The sequence below is a fragment of the Corythoichthys intestinalis genome, chromosome 1, assembly GCF_030265065.1.
Source record: "Corythoichthys intestinalis isolate RoL2023-P3 chromosome 1, ASM3026506v1, whole genome shotgun sequence".
Taxonomy (NCBI): Eukaryota; Metazoa; Chordata; class Actinopteri; order Syngnathiformes; family Syngnathidae; genus Corythoichthys; species Corythoichthys intestinalis.
Window position 1 is genome coordinate 35,678,713 of NC_080395.1, and position 25,402 is coordinate 35,704,114.

The 25,402-nt window shown below is 39.1% G+C and overlaps 1 protein-coding gene across 1 annotated transcript in view; it reads right to left on the reverse strand.

Moving 5' to 3' along the window:
- Positions 1-25,402, reverse strand: part of ush2a (Usher syndrome 2A (autosomal recessive, mild)) — a 428,293-nt gene that overhangs the window by 171,170 nt on the left and 231,721 nt on the right. The window contains exons 50-56 of the mRNA XM_057848749.1: positions 22,447-22,958; positions 22,199-22,365; positions 16,671-16,837; positions 16,522-16,610; positions 8,986-9,320; positions 4,387-4,542; positions 880-1,043 (exon numbers count right to left, since the gene is read on the reverse strand). Of these exons, the coding sequence (XP_057704732.1) occupies positions 880-1,043; positions 4,387-4,542; positions 8,986-9,320; positions 16,522-16,610; positions 16,671-16,837; positions 22,199-22,365; positions 22,447-22,958 (1,590 nt within the window). The remainder of the gene's footprint in view (positions 1-879; positions 1,044-4,386; positions 4,543-8,985; positions 9,321-16,521; positions 16,611-16,670; positions 16,838-22,198; positions 22,366-22,446; positions 22,959-25,402) is intronic.

Genomic DNA, 25,402 nt, shown 5'->3' on the forward strand with positions numbered 1-25,402 from the left:
TGTTGGATTATCTTTAAATACCCGCTACTTTTTCAGCAGAATTCTAACTTTGTATAGGCTAATGTTCCTATTGTTGAAAGCACAAAGGTGTGTAATAAACAACTAACACATTTATATTTTGCATTTTGTTTTCTTACTGTACCGAAAATGAACCGAACCGTGACCTCAAAACCGAGGTACGTACCGAACCGAGATTTGTGTGTTTACCGTTACACGCCTACAAGTTATGTAATTTAAAGCAGTAATTAAATCGAAGAGAACTGGTTGTTGACATGGTTGGGGTGTCAGAAACCCATGGTAAAACCCCCCAAAAATTGGGGAACATATGTTCAGTCAAATCAATCCACTTCACTCTCTGCTTCTCTGCAGAGTACAGACTCTGTGTGTTTGTCATAGTCTCCGACTGTCATGACAGTGAAGGAGCTGCCGGACCGCAGTTGTGCGCAGCCGGTATGTTTTGTATTTTTTTTCTGACTTACTGCGGAGCACGCAGTCAACACGGAGTTTAGCAGATCCGCACATGCATCCGGTATAATTTGTCCTTAAGAGTCTTAAAAAATAATTTGGAGGTCAACAAGGTCTCTAAACGATTCATTGACTATAAAAATAGTTGGCAATTCATTTGTTTAGTTGTTGATTAGTCGATTCATCTTGCGAGGGCTGGCAGCTATCATCGCTGGTAGCCATCTCAGTCAAAATAGATGGGGCCTCTAGCGTTGTCAGTGGCAGCCAATTATTTCATATTTATATAGTTTGCCTGACATAACGGGTTACAACGGAAACCATAAGTACGATGTGGTTGACCTGCAACAAAGATGAGTCTGACACCCCTATTAAGATGAGCAAGTAAAATGTTATGTAAGTCAGGGTTACTCTTACATGGTGGCGTCCAGTTGGCGTAAACCGCTGTGTGATTGAGAGAGTATGCAAACAGAGATGGACTGTGGAGAGGAATTCCAGCCATGGTGACCGCAGAGACAATCTCTCCTGAAGTGAAGCCCATGTCATTGCGTACCACTAACTGATACTGGTAGTGGGTAAATCTGGTGAGAGATGATGGCAGTGCGTTAAAAACAGGGATGCACGTAGACTGATACCAGTATAAAACTTTATCAAAAGTGACATTTTAAGTAAAGCGGAGGAGGCGATGACATGATAATATATGATTTAAGTCTTCCCGTCAAACTTGAATTTTATAACTTGCAAGATTCTTAAAAAGCAGCATTACACATTTTTTTACTCACTCTATTTTGTAGTTAACACAGTGAGGACATGAAATCCATACATTCAGAGGCAGGACTTTTTTCTTCCTCCCTTATTCGTTGTATATGGCGGAAAACACAGACAAGACTGAAAAAGCAGTTTCTGCTCTTGCACTCCTCTTTAAAATAAACTGCTGTATTTTAAGCAAAAAGAACTGTTGTGTTTGATAGAACAATATGTCTATATGCTGCCATAGCAGATTCACGGCGCATTAAGCCCCCAAACTATTTTTAATTTGTCCGTTTTTCCCTGAAACCCCCCGTTTACAGACGTCGCGCAACCAGCCATAACACGAAGGCAATTAATCATATTTATTGTTTAAAATGTCTGTCGTTTTTAGCTTAGAGTTATTAATTGATGTCTCATATTTCGTTTAAAAAAAAAAAACGACTTAAAAAAATTATTCACTCACATATTTTAAACTTTTAAACAAATTAGGTCACAATGAAAAAAATGTCGTCTGTAAAAAAGTCACGGATATCTACCTCATAACTATCGCTTAATTGTATATTTTTTGTTACTGTCACATTTTCTCCTATATGTTAGATGATAAATAATCGGTCCAAACAAGTTGAAAAGAAAAAAAAACATTTAAAAGGGTAAATATATGAAAAAGAAAATCTCGACCACTCCTTGATGTCTGATTTCTTGTCCAGACGCATCAAACTAGCATGGCGCCAAGAACCTCTCGCTCCAAAGTTTGGCTACACTTCATCAGGAAAGAGGGTGAAAATGAAATGTTACGATGGTTTAGCACGAGCATTGCAGCCGTAAACATAACAATGACAGCACGTAGGTTCAAACGCTCGAAAGTGTGTCTTCACTTCACGAGAAAAATTTACAACAAAGCGACTTGCAGTCATTGCAAGGTGGAGATAAAGCATCGGGAGGGAATGCGACTGCAATGTCCTCACCGAGACGCTAAGACTCAATCCTGGCTATACAGCTAGCTAAACTCCCAAATGACGATACAGAAGACGTTGCTATAATTTGCTGACTTTATTCAACCATCACTTGAAAAGTGAAACTAAAAATAGAAATGAAACAAATCAATTTCGTCCCCAATAACAAACAGGTTTGCATCAATGTAAATTAGCGATGATTAGCTGCTAATACATTAATAACACAAACTGTTAGCATCGCGACCCTTGTTATATTACCATGTTTCACCCATAAAATCCCCCAAAAATCCAGCTGTGGCCATTCACAGCTGTGTCTTAACACTCAGTGATACATGCTACATGGAGTTTTTCGATCAAAACAAAGTAAGTATGCAATAATATCTGGTTAAAATTGTGGCGTCTTTAATTCTGCTCTCGCGTGCTCTCACCTCCAGTCAGGGTTTTGCTGTTTAAAAAAAATGTTTTTTTTTTGTTTTTTTTTTTAAAAAATGCCCTCCTGTTCAAAATTTTTCTTCCCCCAGAAAATTGAGATTTTAAGCTTTCAAATGATGTATCATACATGTGTATCGGACAATTTTGAAAGTTGGCTAAATTGGGGGTCTCAGAGCGGAACTTCAAGTCACCTGAGTGTTTTCCGCCATATACTCTCTTCACCCGGTGCCCTCTAGAGTTATGACAGAGATGCACCATAACTGAAGTGACATTCAATAAGGTATGTGCCGATCACAATTTTCTGGCCAATTGTCAATTTTTGAAAAGCCTCACCTCCCACTCTTGATTTTTCCCGATCCAGATTTTTTTCCCCTTAATCAGCACGCACCTTTATTATTCCAGTCAATTGTGTTTTATTGTAAAACATTGACCAATACCAGTGAAACAGGAACAGACAATAGTTCTCTAAAAATAATTAAAAAGTTAAAAACCTAAATAAATAAACAAACAATTAAAAAAATACAGCAGTACTTTGCTTATAAGATAAAAATGCGGGCACGAAACAATTATCGAACTTTTGCATTATAATGCACAATTGATATCCGTTATTTTTCCCCATAAATTGGCAGTTGACTGGATACATTGAAGTGCTATATACTGTATAATATCCTGGACAACGGTTGAACAGACAGACAGTCAGTCAGTTAGTAAATGCACCTTGGATTATTAGTGTACAGTGAACCCTCGTTACTCCGCGGTTCAAACTTGGCGCCCTCAGTCTATCGCGGATTTTTTTCCCTAATTAATAAATAAATAAATACAGATGAGCTGTCCCGCTCCGATCACGTAGTCTCCCTCTCCCTCCTGCTGCTTTTTTTTGGTCTGGCAGTGCACTGGAATTGCTTATCAAAGCTAAAGATGATTGACAGACATTAAGATTTGATCTTGAGAGAGATGACAGAGAAGCCGAAACTTCAAAGCGCAACCATCGTTTAGCTTGTTCAACAGTTGCTGTGGCAACTCATTGTGTGCAAGGGAGAAGCTTGAGCGGAGTGGACTCACTCAATGAAGCATTTAATAAAGACAAGCATGTTTCTACTTTATTCTTCTTTAAAGATAATTCGGGACAGTAACATGTTTAAAACTTATCATAATCATTACATTTGAAGTACTTAAAAAACATTTATTAAAATATGTATACATAAAAGTTTTTTTAAAATTATATTTTGGGAATAAAGTGAAAAAAACATGTTTTATATGTATCTATTTTCCATTGTAATCTGAATAAATACATTGTGCGCACACACACACAATAAAAATTTTTTTGGGGGGGGTCTATTTCACAGTTATTCACTTATCGCGGCGAGTTGTGGTCCCTATTAACCGCGAAAAACTCGGGATCACTGTATTATTATTATTATTATTAACATCTATTAAGATATTTCTATAACAACAATTGTTATGAAGGGATCTCTACGAGACATCAAGAAAAAAATCAAGCAACATAAATTATCGTGCTGATGGGGTTAAACAGTATGCTACTTGCTTACTTGGAGAAGGTAACTCCAAAAAGTACACTCGGAGTGAGAAGAGAAAAAAAATCAACTTGTACCAAGTGCCAAAGTGAGATTAGAGTGAGGCTGCGTGAAAAACAATTTAATTCTTTGGAATATTTGCTTAATGTATCTTTGAGCAGTATTAAAAAGATCGGCATCAGCCGCAGCTCGCCGATCGGCTCTGCACACACGGCTGGCTGCGTTTGCTCTAGAGCTCATTTCAGTAATCTCACCTGCTTAGGCCTTTATCTTGGTAGAACAATTTGGTGCCGGAGTAAACATGGAGCCAGCGATGGAGATCTTCCGAAGGGTTACGGAATTGGGCTGTTACTATGGGGACCGCAGTGACGGCCAGCGGCTGGTGGCTTTTACGTCGTAGCAACTCATATCTAAAGGGAACATTTGAATAAAGTAAGCACTTGCAGGATTAGATGTTAAAAATATGCTAATAAACAACACGTGTACAACTTTGGCTTGAACACTACTGATTACCCCTGCAAAATACAACCCCTTAACTTCCATACAATTTTTAGCTTAGTCCTTATCACTAATTTCTTCTTCCTGCTTTCCATGTTCTCCATTCATTTATGTTGACTGCATCTCAACCGTCCCTCCTTCTGCAGTGTATTTCTGCAGGGTTTGTGTTTTCCTCTCCCCACAGTGATGCTAATTTCTGCTGTAATCAGAAAAGAAGGGCTTAATGCCACCTTTTAACCAACCCACTTAGACAAACATGCAAAGCTGAGCTGTGCAGAACACAGAGGAGGGCTCGTGCATTCTAATTGCCTGTAACGAACAACGGGCTATTTATCATATTCCGACTTGTTGGCAGAGTAACTTAGGTCAAAACAGAAATGGTTGATCTATTACCATGCCGATCAGAATAGAGAATTTTTATGCTGTTAAGGCTGTTATTTGTTGTATTTCCAAACCTGGCACATGTATCAAACTCAATGTTCACTGGCAAGATCCAGCCCGCCACATGATTTTGTGTGGCCACCGAAAGTAAACAATGTGCACTGACCTCATGTGTCCCACTTAGGCTTGGGCATCGTTTGAAATTGAACGATTCCTGTTCTGAACGATTCTCGATTCTGATTCTTTTAAGAGGCAGGGTCAAAATTCGATTTATTAGTTTATATTAATGTCTTAACTTCTTGCTGACTTCCTAAATTATATGAATTTAAAATTCATTATTATTTATTGTTATTATTTATTATTAATACAATTAATAATAATTATATGAACTTCAAGTTGCAATGCACAAACACGCCCATCTTGTGGCTTCTTTTTCTTCGTGGTTTTCGGCAGCAATTTTTTTCCGCTTGGCGGTCAGGGCATTGAAACATGGAATGGAACTTTAAAAATTTGAACAGTTCTGGGAGCATCGGAGTGTTAGAACTGGGTCCCATCGATGTTCGATGCCCAAGTCCCACTACAACAATTTTTTTTTTCTAAATAGATGAACAAGCTTCCTCTTTGTTTTAATAGAAAAAAAAAAAGAATATTTACAATGGGTTACACTTTATTTGAACTTGGTGTTATAAGACGGTCATAATGATGACATGACACCTGTCATGCATATGAATGAGGGCTTATGACAGATGTCATAGAGTGTCATTTAGTAAATTATGTCACATTTGATGCAATATTGAGATTTTTTCAAATGCCTTTAGGTTGGGGTTAGAGTTTAGGAAATGGTGTTCTGGTTAGGACACTTAATGACATCTTTCATAAGCATTCATTAATGTTCATGACAATTTCATGTCGTAATTATGACGGTCTTATGCATGGGCGTCACCAGAAATATTTCACTGGGGCACATGCCTGAGCATTGATCTGCAGTGCCGCAGTTCACCAGTAAAATAGATAAATAAATAAATAAATATATACTTTGGAGTTTAAATTCTACATAACAATCTACAGAATGCGCCTATTTAATATTGTAATATTACTTTATTCACTCCATATACACCATCTGCATATGGCTCCTTAATATATAATTTATGAACGTAACTTTAGCTGTGATTGGCATATGAGTTGACACTTCCACGAAGCACCTTCAGGAGATATGCTGTGTTCATTTATGTCAGGAAATCTGGGTTTCCGAGTTGGAAAATTGTTCTGATGTGTTGTAAAGTTGTAATGTGGGATAAAAACATGGTTGCAACAAAGAAGAGTTGCCGATTTTAATGCCACAAAGATATATCACAAGTTGAGTGACTGTTTGGCGCTTTTTATAGACACCATGTAACATGTAGGTAATAGAGAATAATTTTTTTCAATAACCCCAACAACATGTGAATGCTGCATCAACATCTTCCCACCTGCTTTACAGGTTAGTACCAGATAAATTGCCTATGCTTGTTGTTCATTTTTACCTCTGTGTTGATCTTTGTTTGGTTGCCTATTCCCATGAGTTGTGAATTTAGATGGTTTAACTTTACTCTTTATGTATCAGCAAGTTAACTGCGGTAGACTACTCTGGTCGCAAATTGAAGTAGCAGATTAGCTGCCGTCTTTTAGCTAACTGGCAATGAATACAATGACAAATAAATGCAATTTGAGTGAGAGTCTCTCACTCAAGGGCTTTGTCTAATATTGTGTTAGTATGATATGTGGTATTTGAAATGTATTAATACTGATGCTATTTATTGTTATTTATTTATATGACTAAAATGAATAGAATCAATCTGTATGAATTACTTGCCTATCTTTGGGATAAATCTGCTAACAATTTAGTATGTGTGCTCATCATAATTAGCAGCTATTTCACAAGCATTTTATTTCTTACTGCAGTCCCTGTAATCTTTAACAAGATGTATGATTATCTATTTTTATTTGACTCAAACAACATTACTCTTGCAAATGGCTATTAGAAAGTTATTTGCTCGCGGCAAAGACACATCTGCAAGGACGAATGAGAGAGGTAAGCTAGGTAACCCACCTAGGCAACATACTGTAAACCACTTTTAGATCACAATTACTGTGATGTATCCCCATTTCTTTCCAGACAAAGTAGAGCAGCGGAGTGTAGGAAGAGGTGAAGGAGAGAAGTAGATGAGCAGAGGTGAATGGACTATCAACAACGGATTTTGATTTTCAGTACTGATGGCTGAAGAATAAATAAACTTCACTTTTTCTTTTTTTCTTTTTTTTTTTTACCGAAACTTGTATTTTGGTTTGATTTTATATATATATAGGTTAAAGCACTATGTCTGACTTTTCACCATTTATTTTATTTTTTTTGCTCGCTCACCAGTGCCCTGCTGTGACCCGGTATTGTATTAGGTCCAGAGGTGGGTAGAATAGCCAAAAATTTCACTCAATTAAGAGTAGCGTAACTTCAAAATAATATTAGTAAAAGTAGTCATGCAAAAAAATTACTCAAGTACAATTAATTAAGTATCCAGTGAAAAACAATTCTCTTTTAATTAGTAACATTGTAACTGCTTATTTGTTTGATTTTTTTTAAAACAATGGTCTTTTTTTTCTCTAAGCACAAATTGCTCCATATGAACTGTCGTTATAGTTATACTGTACAATATACCATTAGATAACCACAATAAGCAAAAAAAATTACAAAAAATATATTTGAATTCCGGCGAGAAAAAAAAAAAAAAAGAAGAAGACAGAAATGAAACATGATTCGTCTAAAGAGCATGAGTGCCCTCTAGTGGACAAAATAGTTCCTCGTTTGAATAGTGAATAGTTCCTTCACAGTTACCATTATGAAATTAAAATGATCATATCTCCGGTTTTCCGTGGTCAATCGGTGCCAAATAAAAACTGGGAGAGAGGTTTAAATCAGCGCTTTCGAGTCATGTTGAGGGCAGCGCTCTATTTCAAATACTTCATTTTTTACGGTGCTTTAAAGACGCCACATGATTGGACAGGCTGGCGTGATCATAGAACGGCAAGCTTGCGTCTGATTGCTGTAAATGAGATTTGATTATTGTTTTTAATGTCAAATTGGTAAAATTTATAGCTTTACTCTCGGCATGAAAAAAACCCAAATCTAATATGTAGAATAAAGAGGAAAAATGTAACGACTCTTGTGTTGCCCAAAGTAGCAGAGTAAGAGTAGCGTTTTTTTTGTTCACAAATATAGTAAGTAAAAAAAATGGCTTAGTGAAACTACTCTTCAAAGTACATTTTTCTCCAAAAGTTACTCAAGTAAATAAAACTGAGTATATGTAACGCGTTACTACCCACCTCTGATTAGGTCTTGTGACGCACCTTGTCTTATGATAGTCTTATGACACCGAGTTCAAATAAAATGTTACCAAAAAAATCTAAATATATTTAAAAATATAAAATGACAAAATCTACATTTGCAGTTTCTCCTTGTTTATTTATACATTTGAAATAATCCCTTTTTTTAAGTAGCTAAAAAAATTCAAATATAAGAAAATGAAAATATGTAAGAGAATATCTTCTTTTATAAGGCTCAAAAATAAGAATTTGAACATTACTGTACAATGTGGCCAGTGACAAATGAGTTTGACACCTATGCTTTGAAGCAATACAGTAAGAACAGGCAGGCTTTAAATCATTCTAAAGCAGGGGTAGTCAACTCCGGTCCTCGAGGGCCCCTATCCAGCTTGTTTTCCATGTCTCCCTCCTTGAAAACACCTGAATCATATGACCAGCTAATCAGTAAGCTCTGCAGGAGCCTGATAACGATCCTGATTATTTGAGTCAGGTGTGTTGGAGGAGGGAGACATGGAAAACAAGTTGGATAGGGGCCCTCGAGGACTGGAGTTGGCTCCCCCTGTTCCAAAGGCTCTCGCAAAACATCACAGTTACTTAAACATTTATGTGAGTCCTACCTGATGTTTGGTCCATTAGGTCTGTGCGGAGGTTGCCAAGAGACAGCAAGAAAGGACTCACTGACAGACACTACTGACAGTGGTGCCAGGCCTTGGGGGCTGGTGGCTAAAGTAGTAGCTGGAGTGGGTAGACTTTCTGTGCAACCGCCAACAAATCCACCCCCCTCAGAACACACTAAAACAGTAACGCTGTAGTTTGTGTAAGGAATTAGATTCATTATTGTGACATTAAGATCAGATGTGGTGTCGCCACTGTGGAAGATGCGTGGCTGTGGGAGACGGATGTCATAACCCTGGATCTCGCCATTGGGAATCAAAGGTGGAGCCCACGTGACCTGGAAGACAGCAAAATAATGTAAATGCTATTTCCCCCCCCGAATGATCGCTGCCAGATTTCGCAGCCAAAATGGATTGGATGTCCGCTATCAGTGGAGTAGAAAAACGATCCTTCATGGTGGATCCTTCCAGTTTAATTAAATTGGACTACTATCGTTGTCAATAGTAGGCAATGAGCTAAATACTATGAAATTTAAGAATAAATGAATACAAACGTATTGTATGTTGAATGTTGTAGGGTGTCATAACCATAATGCAGTTCAGTTTTTATTCATTTAATTTTCTTAATGTAGTTTTTATTAAAAACAAATGACAAATGTATTTTTTCCCGAATAAAGATATAATTAAATTTTTAAAAAAGAAAAATAATGATAATGGTAGTCATGCTCCGAACGCATCATCGAACTAGTTGATCCACTTTATTGTGCTTGCATGTTACAGTACTGGCAAAAAGTATTGACACCCCTGCAATTCTGTCAGATAATGCTCAATTTCTCCCAGACAGAAAATGATTACAAAACACAAAAGACAATGGAGGGAAAAAAAATGAAATCATTATCATTTTACACAAAACTCCAAATGTGGGCTAGACAAAAGTATTGGCACCCTTTGAAAAATCATGTGATGCTTCTCCAATTTGTGTAATTGACAGCACCAATTACTTACCTGTGGCACATAACAGGCTGTGGCAATAACTTAAATCACACTTTCAGCCAGTTAAAATGGATTAAAGTTGACTCAACCTCTGTCCTCGTGTGTACGACATTCAGCATGGAGAAAAGAAAGAAGACCAAAGAACTGTCTGAGGACTTGAGAAGCAAAATTGTGAGAAAACATGGGCAATCTCAAGGCTACAATCCATCTCCAAAGACTTGAATGTTCCTGTGTCTATCGTGCGCAGTGTCATCAATAAGCGTAAAGCCCATGGCACTGGGGCTAACCTCCCTAGATGTGGACGGAAAAGAAAAATTGAAGTGAGGTTTCAACAAAAGATTGTGCGGATGGTGGATAAAGAACCTCGACTAACATCCAAACAAGTTCAAGCTGTCCTGCAGTCCGAGGGTACAACAGTGTCAACCAGTACTATACGTCGGCGTCTGAATGAAAAGGGACTCTATGGTAGAATACCCAGGAAGACCCACTTCTGACCCAGAGACATAAAAAAGCCAGGCTGGAGTTTCCCAATACTTACCTGAGAAAGCTAAAAGTGTTTTGGAAGACAAAAGTAGAACTTTTTCAGAAAAGGCATCAACATAGAGGGAAAAAAAACCCTTCAAAGGCCTTCAAAGAAAAGAACACGGTCCCCACAGTCAAACATGGCGGAGGTTCCCTTATGTTTTGGGGTTGCTTTGCTGCCTCTGGCACTGGACTGCTTGACCGTGTGCATGGCATTATGAAGTCTGAAGAGTACCAACAAATTTTGCAGCATAATGTAGGGCCCAGTGTGAGAAAGCTGGATCTCCCTCAGAGGTAATGGGTCTTCCAGCAGGACAATGACCCAAAACACACTTCAAAAAGCACTAGAAAATGGTTTGAGAAAAAGCACCGGAGACTTCTAAAGTGGCCAGCAATGAGCCCAGACCTGAATCTCATAAAACACTTGTGGAGAGATCTAAAAATGGCAGTTTGGAGAAGGCACCCTTCAAATCTCAGAGACCTACAGCAGTTGGCCAAAGAAGAATGGTCTAAAATTCCAGCAGAGCATTGTAAGAATCTCATTCATGGATACCGGAAGCGGTTGTTCACAGTTATTTTGTCTAAAGGTTGTGCTACCAAGTATTAGGCTGAGGGTGCCAATACTTTTGTCCGACCCATTTTTGGAGTTCTGTGTAAAATGATAATGATTTAATTTTTTTCCCATTCTCTTTTGTGTTTTTTCATTGCAAGCAAAATAAATGAAGATATTAGTACCAAAGCATTTGTAATTGCAATCATTTTCTGGGAGAAATTGAGCATTATCCGTCAAAATTGCAGGGGTGCCAATAATTTTGGCCAGCACTGTTTCCATCGATTTTTTTGTTTTAATGGTGGCAATTTCCAACCCAAACAAATTATTTCACTTTACATGGTTTCCTATGGGAGCAAGTGTTTCAAGACATAAACAAATCAGAGTTGAGGCAGCGTCCTTAGAGGTAGCACTGTATTCTCCACTTGCTGAGGACAGCAAAAAGCTTTTAGATGGATGAACGACAGGAATTCACAGCACAGTGTGCATGAATGTTTTGTCTGTTTGTGTGTGTTTATAAACACGTACAATATCTCCATCAGAGTGTGGACAGCGTGTTGTTGGAGTCCGACAAAGTGTTGTCTTGTGGGTGGCATTCCCGTGTGCATGTGTCATCACTGGCGTCTGCAATCAAATCTCTCGTGGGGAGAGATAACCTGACTTTGACTTGGGCAGACGATTCCTTTCATCACATTTAAAACGGGGTGTGCACGTACGCACACACGTACAAGATGCACGCGCATGCATGCTCAAACGGCATGCTAAAATAATGAAAGGCGGCGGGTAATGGAATTGCCACATGCAAAAACAAAAGCTTGCAGTTGCCGAGTGGTGCATCTGATTTGGAAGCAGTTCAGCCTGTCAGCGTTTTTAGGGCGAAGGATGAAGGTAAGTGGCACACACAAATGTTAAGACACAATTGCTCATCTGCATCTTTCATGCGAATTCATAGAAATTCCTAATACACGTTTTATAGATACTTTTCAAATAGAAATGAGTGCAAATGTGTGCACACTGATTCTTATCACTTAGGACTGTACGTACATCCACTTAATGCCAAGTGAATGTGTGTGTTAACACACTTATGCGCACAAACTGCCATGTACAATAAGTCATCAGTTCAGAGATGCTTGAGCCTTATGAATGTAGGTGATTAGGTGGTCAAATGTTGATGAGAATATTATGAATGAATGTCAGGAACAATTATTTCTCATGCAACCTTGATATTCATTTACAAGTGACACTGTGAGGTGATACAGGACACCCACACAACCACAAAAGTTGCACACACACATATTCAGACAGCCGGCTGCATATGGGAAGGGTCATGTTGAGTTAGGTAGCTCATTTCCCAAAGTGCGAGTTGGGTGTGCTTTGTGCTAGAAGTCATTTACAGATTGAATAGCTTGATGTAATCTGGAGATGGTGAAGACAGCGCGGAACCTCGGCTGACACAGACCACAGGGGCTAAGGCCAGTACAGTCTCAGTGTGTGTGTGCGCGCCTGCGTGTGTGTTTATGTGCATTTGAGCGAGAGAGCGCCAAATGATAATGTGGGGAGTAAGGTGTGTGAGCATCACGCTATTATTATATTCAAAAGAAGGCATTGGGAGAGTGCTTTTTAGCTGACAGCACAATTCTGTCCTTTCAACACACAAGCGCAATTGCAATGACTTGAGTATGCAGGTCAAAGAGGAAAGAGGGGAATTGTCTTTCTGATTTTCATGTTAAATGTTAAACAGATAAACAGTAATGGCAAATTCCCCACGATTCCTCCCACTGCATTATGCTTTTATTATGTGTATATTTGCATACTCCCATCCAAAACTGCTTACCTATTTTTGGCACTCATTTGACTCAGTGTCTGCTTTTGTCAGTGTTAGACGTCCAATCAATTTTGATTGAGAGAGTCTGGCAGCGTCAGTGCACTGAAACATGAGCATGCACCTCCAGTCCTTCTAGTTTAAATTGGACATCTGTCATTTTCAATGGTAGGTTAATTGTAAATGTTCTCTTATTTATTTTAAAAATGTTCAAAAATGTTTGTTTTTCAAGATTTCTTTCACATAAAAAAGCCACGAAATGAAAAAAGGAATATATATTGTACAGTGGGGCAAATAAGTGTTTAGTCAACCACTAATTGTGCAAGTTCTCCCAATTGAAAATATTAGCGAGGCCTGTAATTGTCAACATGGGTAAACCTCAACCATGGTGGAAAATAAGTATTTGGTCTATACCAAAAGTTCATCTCAATACTTTGTTATGTACACTTTGTTGGCAATAAAGGAGGCCAAACGTTTTCTGTAACTCTTCACAAGCTTTTCACACACTGTTGCTGGTATTTTGGCCCATTGCTCCATGCAGATCTCCTCTAGAGCAGTGATGTTTTGGGACTGTTGTTGGGCAACACGGACTTTCAACTCCCTCCTCACACCGTGGCGTCAAAATGATAACAAGAATGGGGAGCAAAAATCCCAGAACCTCATGGGGGGACCTAGTGAATGACCTACAGAGAGCTGGGACCACAGTAACAAAGGCTACTATCAGTAACACAATGCGCCGCCAGGGACTCAAATCCTGCACTGTCAGACGTGTCCCACTGCTGAAGAAAGTACACGTCCAGGCCTGTCTGCGGTTCGCTAGAGGGCATTTGAATGATCCAGAAGAGGACTGGGAGAATGTGTTATGGTCAGATGAAACCAAAATAGAACTTTTTGGTAGAAACACAAGTTCCCTTGTTTGGAGGAAAAACAATACTGAATTGCACCATACCCACTATGAGGCATGGGGGTGGAAACATCATGCTTTGGGGCTGTTTTTCTGCAAAGGGACCAGGACGACTGATCTGTGTAAAGGAAAGAATGAATGGGGCCAAGTATCGAGAGATTTCGAGTGAAAATCTCCTTCCATCAGCAAGGCCATTGAAGATGAGATGTGGCTGGGTCTTTCAGCATGGCAATGATCCCAAACACACAGCCAGGGCAACAAAGGAATGGCTTCGTAAGAAGCATTTCAAGGTCCTGGAGTGGCCTAGCCAGTCTCCAGGTCTCAACCCCATAGAAAATCTGCGGAGGGAGTTGAAAGTCTGTGTTGCCCAACGACAGCCCCAAAACATCACTGCTCTAGAGGAGATCTGCATGGAGGAATGAGCCAAAATACAAGCAACAGTGTGTGAAAAGCTTGTGAAGAGTTAAAGAAAACGTTTGGCCTCCGTTATTGCCAACAAAGGGTACATATCAAAGTACTGAGATAAACTTTTGGTATCGACCAAATACTTATTTTCACCATGATTTGCAAATAAATTATTTAAAAATCAAACAATGTAATTTTATGTTTTTTTCCCCACATTCTGTCTCTCATTGTTGAGTTTACCCATGTTGACAATTACAGGCCTCTCTAATATTTTCAAGTGGGAGAACTTGCACAATTAGGTGTTGACTAAATACTTATTTGCCCCACTGTATGTAAGTTATTTATTTTTGTGAATAGCCTAAATAAAAAAGGATGAACCTGTGATTCTCCTTTTTTAATTTAAAATGTCTATGGCGGAAAACACTAAGGTGACTTGAAGTTCTGCTCTGAGACCCCCAATTTGGCCAAATTTCAAAATTGTTCGATATGCATGTGTGTTACATCATTGGAAAGCTTAAAATCTCCATTTTCTGGGGGAGGAAAAATTTTGAACAGGAGGGCATTTAAAAAAAAAAAAAAAAAAAGGAGGCGAGAGCACGCGAGAGCAGAATTACAGACGCCAAGACTTTAACAAGATATTATCGCGTACTAACCTTGTTTCGATCCAAAAACTCCGTGTAGCATGTATCACTGAGTGTCAAGACAAAGTTGTCAATAGCCACAGCTGGATTTTTTGGGGGATTTTATGGGTGAAACATAGCAATATAACAAGGGTCGCGATGCAGAAATTGCAGACATCAGGGAGTGGTCGAGATTTTCTTTTATATATATTTACACCTTTAAAATTTTTTTTTTTCCAATTTTTCTTGGTTTGGATCGATTAATCATCTAAGATATTGGAGAAAACGCAACTGTTACAAAAAAAATACAATTAAGCGATAGTTATGAGGTAGATATCCGTGACTTTTACAGACGTCATTTTTTTCATTGTGACCTCATTTGTTTAAAAGTTTAAAATATGCGAGTGAATAATTATTTAAAGTGTTTTTTTTTTTTTAAAAACGAAATATTAAACATCAATTAATGATTCTAAGCTAACACACATTTTGAATAATAAATATAATTAATTACCTGAGTTTTATGGCTGGGTTAAAAGAAAAGCGGCTGTGCGACGTCTGTAAACGGAAGGTTTCAGGGTAAAACGGACAAATTAAAAATAGTTCGGGGGCTTAATGCACATTAAATCTGCTATGGCAGCATATAGACATATTGTTCTATCAAACACAACAGTTGTTTTGGCTTAAAATGCAGCAGTTTCTTTTAAAGAGGAGTGCAAGAGCAGAAACAGCTTTTTCAGTCTTGTCTGTGTTTTCCGCCATATACATATTTATTTTTTAAAATTAAAAACAAAAAGGGACTTTATAAAAACGTTATTGTTATTCATTTATAAATGTATACATTCTTAAAAAAAATACAAAATATAAAAGAGAGATGGTTCCACCTATTTGGGCATCCCATTTTGGGTCATGTTGGCCACACTTCTACTAAAGGTTAATAAGGTGGCCGACAAGAACCAAAATGTTATGCCCACTTATGTGGGCTCAGGTCTTTATGAGGCTAAATTATTTTTAATTGAGCAAAAATAGTTACCTGCCCTATACGGGTTTAAATAAACGGACAAACTTTAAGCCTTACTTAGCGATGTGCATTGCAGAACAATCTAGAACAAGAGACCATTTAGAGAATTAAAGGAAGTACTGTACTCTAAATCCTTTCTTTTGTCAAGGTCAATTGGTAACCAGGAAGCAGCTTGCCTGCCTGTCCAATTAGCATCTACCAGGAAGAACATTTTCCTTCTTGGAGGTGTGACCCCTAAAGCTTTGCAGCTGGAGAGATGACAGGGGTGGTTCTGGAATAATGACAAGCATTAGCATTTTTTGGCTGTTAGCATTAGTGCAGGGCTATGCGTGAAAGTGTGTGTACACCCTGTGTGCATGCAGAGTTAGTGTCTGCATAGTTCCTTGATAGGCCTTGATGTGGGATTAGTCAGAGCTGGAATTTAACACTGGCCCCTCCTTCAAAATGGCCGACAGGAAGGAAGCAGTCTTCGACAGGGTCACAGCTCCACCCATTTTGTGAAGGGGACCTTGAGTTGAATGTTTTTGCTTTCTCATTAAATCCCGAGAAGGAAAGACAGAGGAATGAGTGTGACATTGCTTTGACTTTTCGACGCTGTCATTCTCAACTGGATAGTTCCGCAATTACACTCTTCAGTCTTATTGAGTGTATTTTACAGTTAAAGACAAAAACAGCTCATGAAGGTCAAATCAAACTAAATGTTACCTGTAGTGACTCTGGTCCCAACACTTTGACTCTTGGCGGACTCACACCAGCAGGTCTGGAAGGTCTGGTAGTGACACCCACCCAAGGTCCTGCAAGTATGGGTTTAGTTGAGTTTAAAATCATAAGAATGCTAGCTATTATAGCCTTACCTTTTGAATTGCCAGCCTGATTCTGAAGGACAAGTCTATAGTGGTAACTTGTCCATGGACTAAGTGCTGATGAAGAGTCCAGAAAGGAGAGAGGAAGAGGGCCTGGAGGAAGATGGCCTACTGTGGAGATTTCATCCGTCCCAGCAACTCTGCGTTCAATCAGCCACCTTTGCCAAGATAGGACTTGGGGTGAGCCCACAATTACAATATCCAAAACTAGGAAATGGTAGTTGCACTAGGACTTGGTCGATGAAGTGCTGTATTTAAAATTCTGCCAGCTTAGTTCCACATTGTATATACACGCCACTGAAAATCCACTTCAGTTGTACTGCACATATTTTCTGTAACGGCTGTTAAAATAAATGTGTTTATTTTCTCTCAGTGGACTCAATTAGGGTTGGGCATTGTTTGAATTTGAACGGTTCCGGTTCAGATTCCACATTTTGATTCCGGTTCCAAACGATTCTGAATTCCGATTCTTTTAATAGGCAGGGTAAAAAAAATTGCATTGTTTATATTAATTTCTTAAATTATTTTTTTAAATTACATTAATTTTTAATTAACTTTGCTATGAATATCTCACAGGGCTACTTTTAACTTGTATATAAATATCAGTCTTTAAACTTGAATGTGATGAAGTTTCTTTCCACATGAGTGCACTTTCACATAGATGTTTATTTTTAAAAAGCTCACAGAGAAAAAAATTACACATATTATTTTGCCTATGTTTTAGAGTGTCTTATGCTGCAGGCATTTATTGTACAGTGATCCTTCAGTACTTCGCGCTTCAAACTTCGTGCCCTTAGTCCATCGCAGATTTTTTTTTCAGTTAAAATATATAGATGAGCTGTCCCGAGCGATCGCATAGTCTCACCTTCGCTCACTCACTTCCCCTCCCTGCTCTTTGTTTGTCAGTGAGTGAACTGAAGTTGCTTATTAAAGTAAAGAATGATTGACAGACGGTTAAGCTTTGATCTTTCCAGCGACTCGACCTTCAAAGGGCCGCATGCGTCAATCATCGTTTAACTTGTTAAACAGTTGCTGTGGCAACTCATTGTGTGTAAGTGAGCAGATGGAGTAGATTTCAGTGGACACTCAAAGAAGCATTTAATAAAGACAAACATTTTTTTTTTTTTAAACCTTTTTTTTGATAGGGCGTCTACTTTTTTCTTGTTTAAAAATAATTCTGTGGGACAGTAACATGTTTAAAACTTATCATAATTATTACATTTAAAGTGCTTAAAAATCATTGATTAAAACATATATATCGATAAAAGTTTTTTTTAATTATACTTCTGGGAAAAAGGTACAAAAAACATGTTGTATATGTATCTCTTTCCAATGATAGATCTGAATATATACATTGAAAATTTTTTTTAACAATTGGGGGGGTGGGGTGCTACTTGGTGGTTTTTTACTTATTGTGGCGGGTTCTGGTCCCCATTAACAGCGAAAAACGAGGGATCACTGTATTGCATTGTTTGTTTTAGGTGGTATTTATACAACACAGGTGTCAAACCGATTCCAGAAAGGGCCTAGTGGGTGCAGGTTTGCTTTCCAACCAATGAAGAGGACACCTTTTCACCAATTAGATCTTTTACATGTGTAATCAGTTAAACTTTGTCAGGTGCTGCTTGTTTCAGCAGGAAGTTCATTGGTTAAACTCTCTGCGCGTTATCGGTTGGAACAAAGTGCGAAAGGGAAAAGTAGTACAAAAAGTGTGCACAAAGATACACCCAAAAATTGACTAAGAAAATATAATATATCAATTCCAGATATCGATACTTTTGCTTAGGGATCGATACCTAAAATTTAATACGCTGGATCGAAATATCGATATTTTGGTATCGATCCCGTCCATCCCTGCAACTCAGCGCGCAGAGAAAAGAAACCGACGAGCAGAGGAGTTGAGATATGGAGCGAGAGCAGGAGGAGGGAATTGAGCGGAGTCGAGATACACAGCGAGAGCAGGAGGGGGGAATTGAGCGGCACAGAGTAGATTTTTTTTTTGCTCAATATTATTTTCTGTGCTCAAAATCTACGATTGCTCGCTTAAAATCTTTAACTGCTCGCTCAATATAGTTTTTTGTGCTCGAAATCTAGGTTATTTTTGCTCAATTTCCACTATTGCTCGCTCAGAATAGTGTCAGCAATATAACCCCATAGTATGGTATTTCCGCCAGCTCTCTGATTGGTTGGCTTCGTGACTCGTTGGTGACGCATGTGCTCAACTCAGCGCGCAGAGAAAAGAAACCGATGAGCAGAGGAGTCGAGATTAGAGATGGGCGATACCAGTGATTTTGGATTCGATCCGATACCAAGTAATACCAAGGCCAAATATTGCGATCCCGATCCAATATCGAAACCGGAAGTTCATCATATTTATTTATACAGTGATACCTCGGCTCACGAACGCTTAAGCTCACGAACTTTTCGCCTCAAGAACATTAAATTCGCGAGCATATAGTCTCTGCTGGCGAACTAGTTTTCGGCGGACGAACCAAGCCACGCGGTCGGACAGCGCCACGAGAAGCTGACGCACGCTCACGGCGTCCCAGTTCGTCCCCTCCCTTTCGTTGAGTGCGGACGTGGTTTGTGTTTGATAGACATTTTGGACCATATTGAGTGTACTTTTGCTATTATGGGACCGAAAAAGAGTTACATACAGTCCTTATGGAAGGTGACTCGTGTTACCAATTCGCCCTCGACTGGTAATTGGCGGTGCTTTCAGCTTCCCACCGTCGTGAGAAGTGGACCGGCGAGTCACGTTGGCTCGTTGTCGTCGGTTGTCTTCGGTGCGCCCGATGGCGGCTTGCATACAAACACCCAGAGGTGTCGGATGGCTTTTTGTGGGCACTTTTATTAACAACCAAAAGCATGCGGGGGGCACAGCAGTGGAGTCTACGCTAACTGCGCACTTTGCCGGTAACACTCTCCTTCCAAACAGTAACTCCCTCCCTCCTCCTCCCACTCCTCCCACTCCCATACCTTCGCAAAGGTAAATAAAACAACTTTATTATACAGTACAGTTTATTTCTTTAATTATAATACAATAGCACACTTATTATACATAAAATAAGGTATATTTTTGTGTAGTTTTAAGGCTTATTTAGTAGAAAATTATGTTTTATGGGGACCTGGGAACGGATTATTCTCATTTTAATGGTTTCTTATGGGAAATAAATGTTCGGAAGACGAACTTTTCGCCTCACGCACACTTTCTGGGAACCAATTATGTTCGTGAGCTGAGGTATCACTGTATATATATATATATATACATATATATATATATATATATATATAGACAACCCTGCAGTGTTCTCAGCCATTCTGATGATATCTAATGTACAACTACATCAAGCACTCAAAAACTATTAAGTCTCTTTGTGTCAAATATGCTTTGCAATGGAAAACTGCTGCTTTTAATAACGAGCAAAGCAGTTTCCCTCAAACTCACAAACCAATCCATCAATAACAAACTCTGATTAGTCAGTCTCACTTTTTAACCATGACCCTTAAATTCATATGCACAGAACATTTCCCTGCTACACGTTGTATATGATCAAATTTTAATCTACCTAAATTAAATATTTTTTGTCTAATTAAAGAACGAATTAATAGTAGCATGTTACCGCCCTCAAGTGGTAGATCACTAAAAACAAATCCAATAATCAATAGTCACTTTCCGTTTTTCAATTTTATTTTACTAACACAATTTTCAAACAGATTTTGAAAAAAATAATAATAATTAAGAATAAAAAAATAAATAAAAAAACAACAGATCTTGAAATAATTGAAACAGACCTTTAACAAAATAAAAATAGGTAGCAACAAAACATAAGAAATCAAGCATTTAATCATTTGTAACAAAAAAATATGGAAAAATATTTCATGAAAAAAAATAAAAATATGAAACATAAATTCACAAGAAATAATAATAAATGAAGAAGAAATAATAAAAAGGTTAAGTAAGAAATTAGGCGTGAGAGGGGCGGAGGAAAAGCATGCTGTTCGACACAGGATAGGGACGTGAATTGGGGCGGGAGCACATGCCGGTGCACTGCTTATGTGTGTGCACTGCTTACGTGCGTGTAGAGTGCGAAAGGGAAAAGTAGTACAAAAAGTGTGCACAAAGATATACCCAAAAATTGACAAAGAAAATATAATATATTAATTCCAGATATCGATACTTTTGCTTAGGGATCGATACCTAAAATTTAATATGCTGGATCGAAATATCGATATTTTGGTATCGATCCCGCCCATCCCTGCAACTCAGCGCGCAGAGAAAAGAAACCGACGAGCAGAGGAGTTGAGATACGGAGCGAGAGCAGGAGGGGGGAATTGAGCGGAGTCGAGATACACAGCGAGAGCAGGAGGGGGGAATTGAGCGGCACAGAGTAAATTTTTTTTGCTCAATATTATTTTCTGTGCTCAAAATCTACGATTGCTCGCTTAAAATCTTTAACTGCTCGCTCAATATAGTTTTTTGTGCTTGAAACCTAGGTTATTTTTGCTCAATTTCCATTATTGCTCGCTCAGAATAGTGTCAGCAATATAACCCCATACCACTAGGCCCCTTCTGGAATCGGTTTGACATCTGTGTTCTACAAGTTAGTTAAACGCTTGTTAGGGCTCCTTGATTGCAGCCTGATGACCAGACGGGGGGAAACGGCGACAGCTGCGAGCATCAAAATCAGCCGCCTACAAAAGCATGATCACCGTTGCCGCTCGTCGCCAGACCAACTCTTTCGGCATTCCCGTCAGTCACGTCCAGCACTCAGGTATTCTCGACGTATATACACCCGGCTAACCTGACCTTTGTTCCGTCCCCGGATTTCCGGTGCCTGCTACCTGACATGTACCGTTGCCTGATCTCACGTCTACGCTTGCTAGCGACCACCTGACGTGCACGTGTGCCGCTGCGACCCTCTGCGCGCTCCTGACAATAAACCTTGCATATAATCACGGACTTCTCCCTTGTCTGCTTTGGGGTTCAATTCCCAGCGCACTCTAACAGGGCTGACATTGTTCTGTTCCTTGATCTGAAGTTGACAACTTTTTAAATTTGACTTCTTTCTAAACTGATAAACTGTTCATCCGTCCACAAGATGTCACTATTGTAACACTGGACTTTAAAGTTTTTCTTTGGTTTCCCTATGTGCACTTGGCTTCCCCTAGTGGTGACTTACTGGAAGCAGCAGGCAAAAAGAACATTAGTTGGAAAAGAATCCTTGTGTAAAGACGCTACACGCCTCCTCTGCACTAAACATTGTTGGGAACCCTTGATAAAACAAAATCTGTACGTTTGAAATTCGAATGGTTTCAGGAGAACCGGAGTGTTAGTCCCGGATCCCATCGATGCTCAATGCCCAACCTTACTCATAATATGAAACCACACTAACAACATAGCAATGTGTTGCAAAGTTCTAAATGCTTTTAGTTCCCTCTGCATGACCTATGTTTCCACAAAGTGTATACCAGCCCAAAGAGGAATGAATTTTATATAGCATACGATCAAATCTCACCTCTCTAAAACTCCATTGGAGCGCTGTGGTGCACCCCAGGACAGGAGAACTGAGGTAGGGGTGTCAGAATAAAGATGAGGTGCAGGGATGCCTTCAGGAGGGGCTGGAAAGGTTTGAAATTGCACAGTTTTGGACACTGAACAACCTACACTGGTGCACGCTTCCAGCTAGAGGATTGAGGAAAGATTTATGTGTCAAATTGAATAACTGTACATGTTTGACCGTATTACAGGAGGACCAATAGTTACCTGAACGTTGTAGAAATGATATGGCAGGAGGTGAAGGAAGGTGTAGATTGTGGTATTGCCTGAAACATTGACTGATGGAGCGGATGGACCAAAACCTGAAGAGAATCCTTTGTGGGACACTGAAGGCCTTTGGTTTGCGATTGCAGTATCTTCTATTGATTGCAAAATGTTTGAACCAGTACCTTGACTGGTATTGCCTATATGAGTGAACTCTTGAGTCTGGAGGCCCTTTGAGATGTTTTGTTCTGATTTGGTAGTTGGAAAATTTTTGGTCGGCTTTGTGTTTTGACTTGAGTAAAAATTTTCATGTTCAGTTCTTTGATCAGAACTAAAACTTGAGTTGGGTTCCAATTTAGTGCCAGGATTGTTATCTAAAACATAGCCAGAGTCAGAGTGTAGATAGAGGCTGTAACTTATTATGATGCCATTTGGTTGGAGGGGCGGGATCCATGTGACCGTCACGTTATGCGAATGAAGTCTTGATATAGTAGGCGGGTCAAGTGGACCTGGACCTGTGGGGAAAATTTAGATAAAAATCCAGTGTTAGAGTTACAACAAAAGTGGTTCTCAATTGGAGATGCGTAAGGGCATTTTTTAAAATTAGCAACTTATTTATGAAATATATTTTTGTAATCAAAATTTCAATAAATACAAAGTGAAATTTTATAGAGCAAAAGTGACATGTCCATAGGGCCTGCACCATCCGCCCCTGACATTCACATCCAACTGGATTGCACTGTATTAATGGACACACGGACTTCCTACTGTAACACCCTCACATGCTTCAACCCACAGTGATGCAGGAGAGTAGTAATGGGGCTCTGTGAAGGGCAATCGGATCAAGGTGACTGTGCGGACTGAGGAAGCATGCTGCGTCGCTAAGTGCTACCAGCGCTAACTGCTAACAGCTTTCCCAGATGCAGATGCCTGTGTGTGTATACAAGTGTGCTAAGAAGATGTGCGATTAAGAATACATCTGTACAACCGGTTGAGAGCTCAAGCGTATATGTATGCACGTGCATGGTTGTGCCACCGTGTTTGTTATTGCGCAAAATGAGTCACACAAGCACACACACAGAGGCACACACATTTGATGCAGTTCATCAGTATGTCATATTTTTGCTTCACCTGGAATGAACCTTAATTACTTTCCCCCACCCCCGCAGTTCTTAATATCCTTATTCATCAAACTGTGTACCTGAAAGGATTTACAGTCGAAAACTTTGATGTAAAGTTAACTGCTGGAGTGAAGTATAAAAACACTTGATCCAGAGGTTAAAGCTATTAAATATCTTTGCAACAAAAAAGCCTTGTAATGTAGCACTGCTTTGGTCTTTAGTTATTGAACTTAACTCTTGCTCACAGATATTCCTAGTGGATCAAAATGCAAACTGAAAGACAGATACTCCACAAGATATCTTCGATGGCTGATTGTCTGGCCGACATTAAATGGCTGTCGTGTTTTTTCAGTTTGGGTTTTAGGTACAGTATATCTTCTGTGCCACCCATCTTGGAACTTTTCTGAAATGCTTTGTATACGTCAAACTGTCGATACCGCAAAAACTCAATCAAACTATCCTTCCTCTGCTCTCTTTCCCCCGTCCCTTCTTTCCTCCGTCCCTTCTTTCCTCTCTCTGATTCACTGTCGCTCCCTCTCTCTCTCTCTGCTCTCCCTGCTAAATAAACAATGCAGCGAGTTGACCTTTTGGGTTAACAGGTTTTTATGCTAGCTCTACTCAGCACTCACACTGATTCAATTACCACCAAAGGTCCAGTGAACCCCACGAATAAGAAAGGAGCTTGTCTCGCTGTCTGTCTTCTACATGCACGTCCGCCAGCGTGTTCCGGAGCTTTACTTTGAGCTCCATCTCTACAAGTTGGGATGCTTAGATTTCTATCTAACTGTGTGAAAAATTAGACCATGTCTCTGGATGAGTATTTTTTGGGTGGATCACTCTCAGTGTTGTTAATCTTACTTTAAAAAAGTTAATTAATTACATTTAGAAATTACTTCTCCCAAAAATTGCGTTAGTAACTCAATTACCTGAATGTAAGAGTGAGTAATTACTTGGCAAAGTAACTGGTGATAGTTTATGTTTTTTTTTTTTTCCCCCCCTCAAAAAACAAAACAAACAAAGAAACAAAACAAAAAAAAACTGTCACACAATGTGAAGTTTAAAGGGTTTTTGGGACAATTGGCCCTAGCCTAATTCTTTACCATAAACTTAACTAGACACAGGGGTATTGCGGATATTGCTATGTGTGGAAGTCATTTAATGTTGTGAATCAACCGTTAGAGTTGTTAAAATTGCTCCCATTATTGCATTAGTTCCCTTCTGTCTATTTTTGACATGTGTAAGTTTTAAAACTGTTTCATCATTTAAAGATAGATTTAAGATAAGTTTTGCCAATTTAGGAGCATTTTACATAAAACTTACTTCGGTTCGCGAGGAAGGTTATCTACAACAGAGTCTTCCAGAGAAGTCTACTGCTTTAAGATGGCGGCTGTTTACTAATGCATCCAGTTCTTTATAGAGCTGTCCCGACTAGTCGACATAGTCGACGTCATCGATGATGTAAATCCGTCGACGAGCACAACATCCCGTCGACGGTTAATGAAGGGTTAAAAAAATATATGCGTGGACAGTTAGAATGTCGGATGCTCTGTTTGCAAGCGGGGAAAGCGGCACAAAGCCAAAAAAAGCGCACCAGAGTGTCCAAAACATTGACTTATTTCAAAGAAACTAAGGAGAGTAAACTCTTCTGTCCTGTCTCTTCAGTGCCAAGCTTGGCTGCACGTCGGCCGTGAATAAACACCTCAAGCGCCTTCACGCAGTTTGTAAATTTTTTTTTTTATTCTCCATTTTTTGTACACCAGAGGGTGCTGTCGCCTTACTAAATAATAATGTTTCATTGACAATGGGCCTATAAGTGCTATTAGTATTGTTCTTAATGC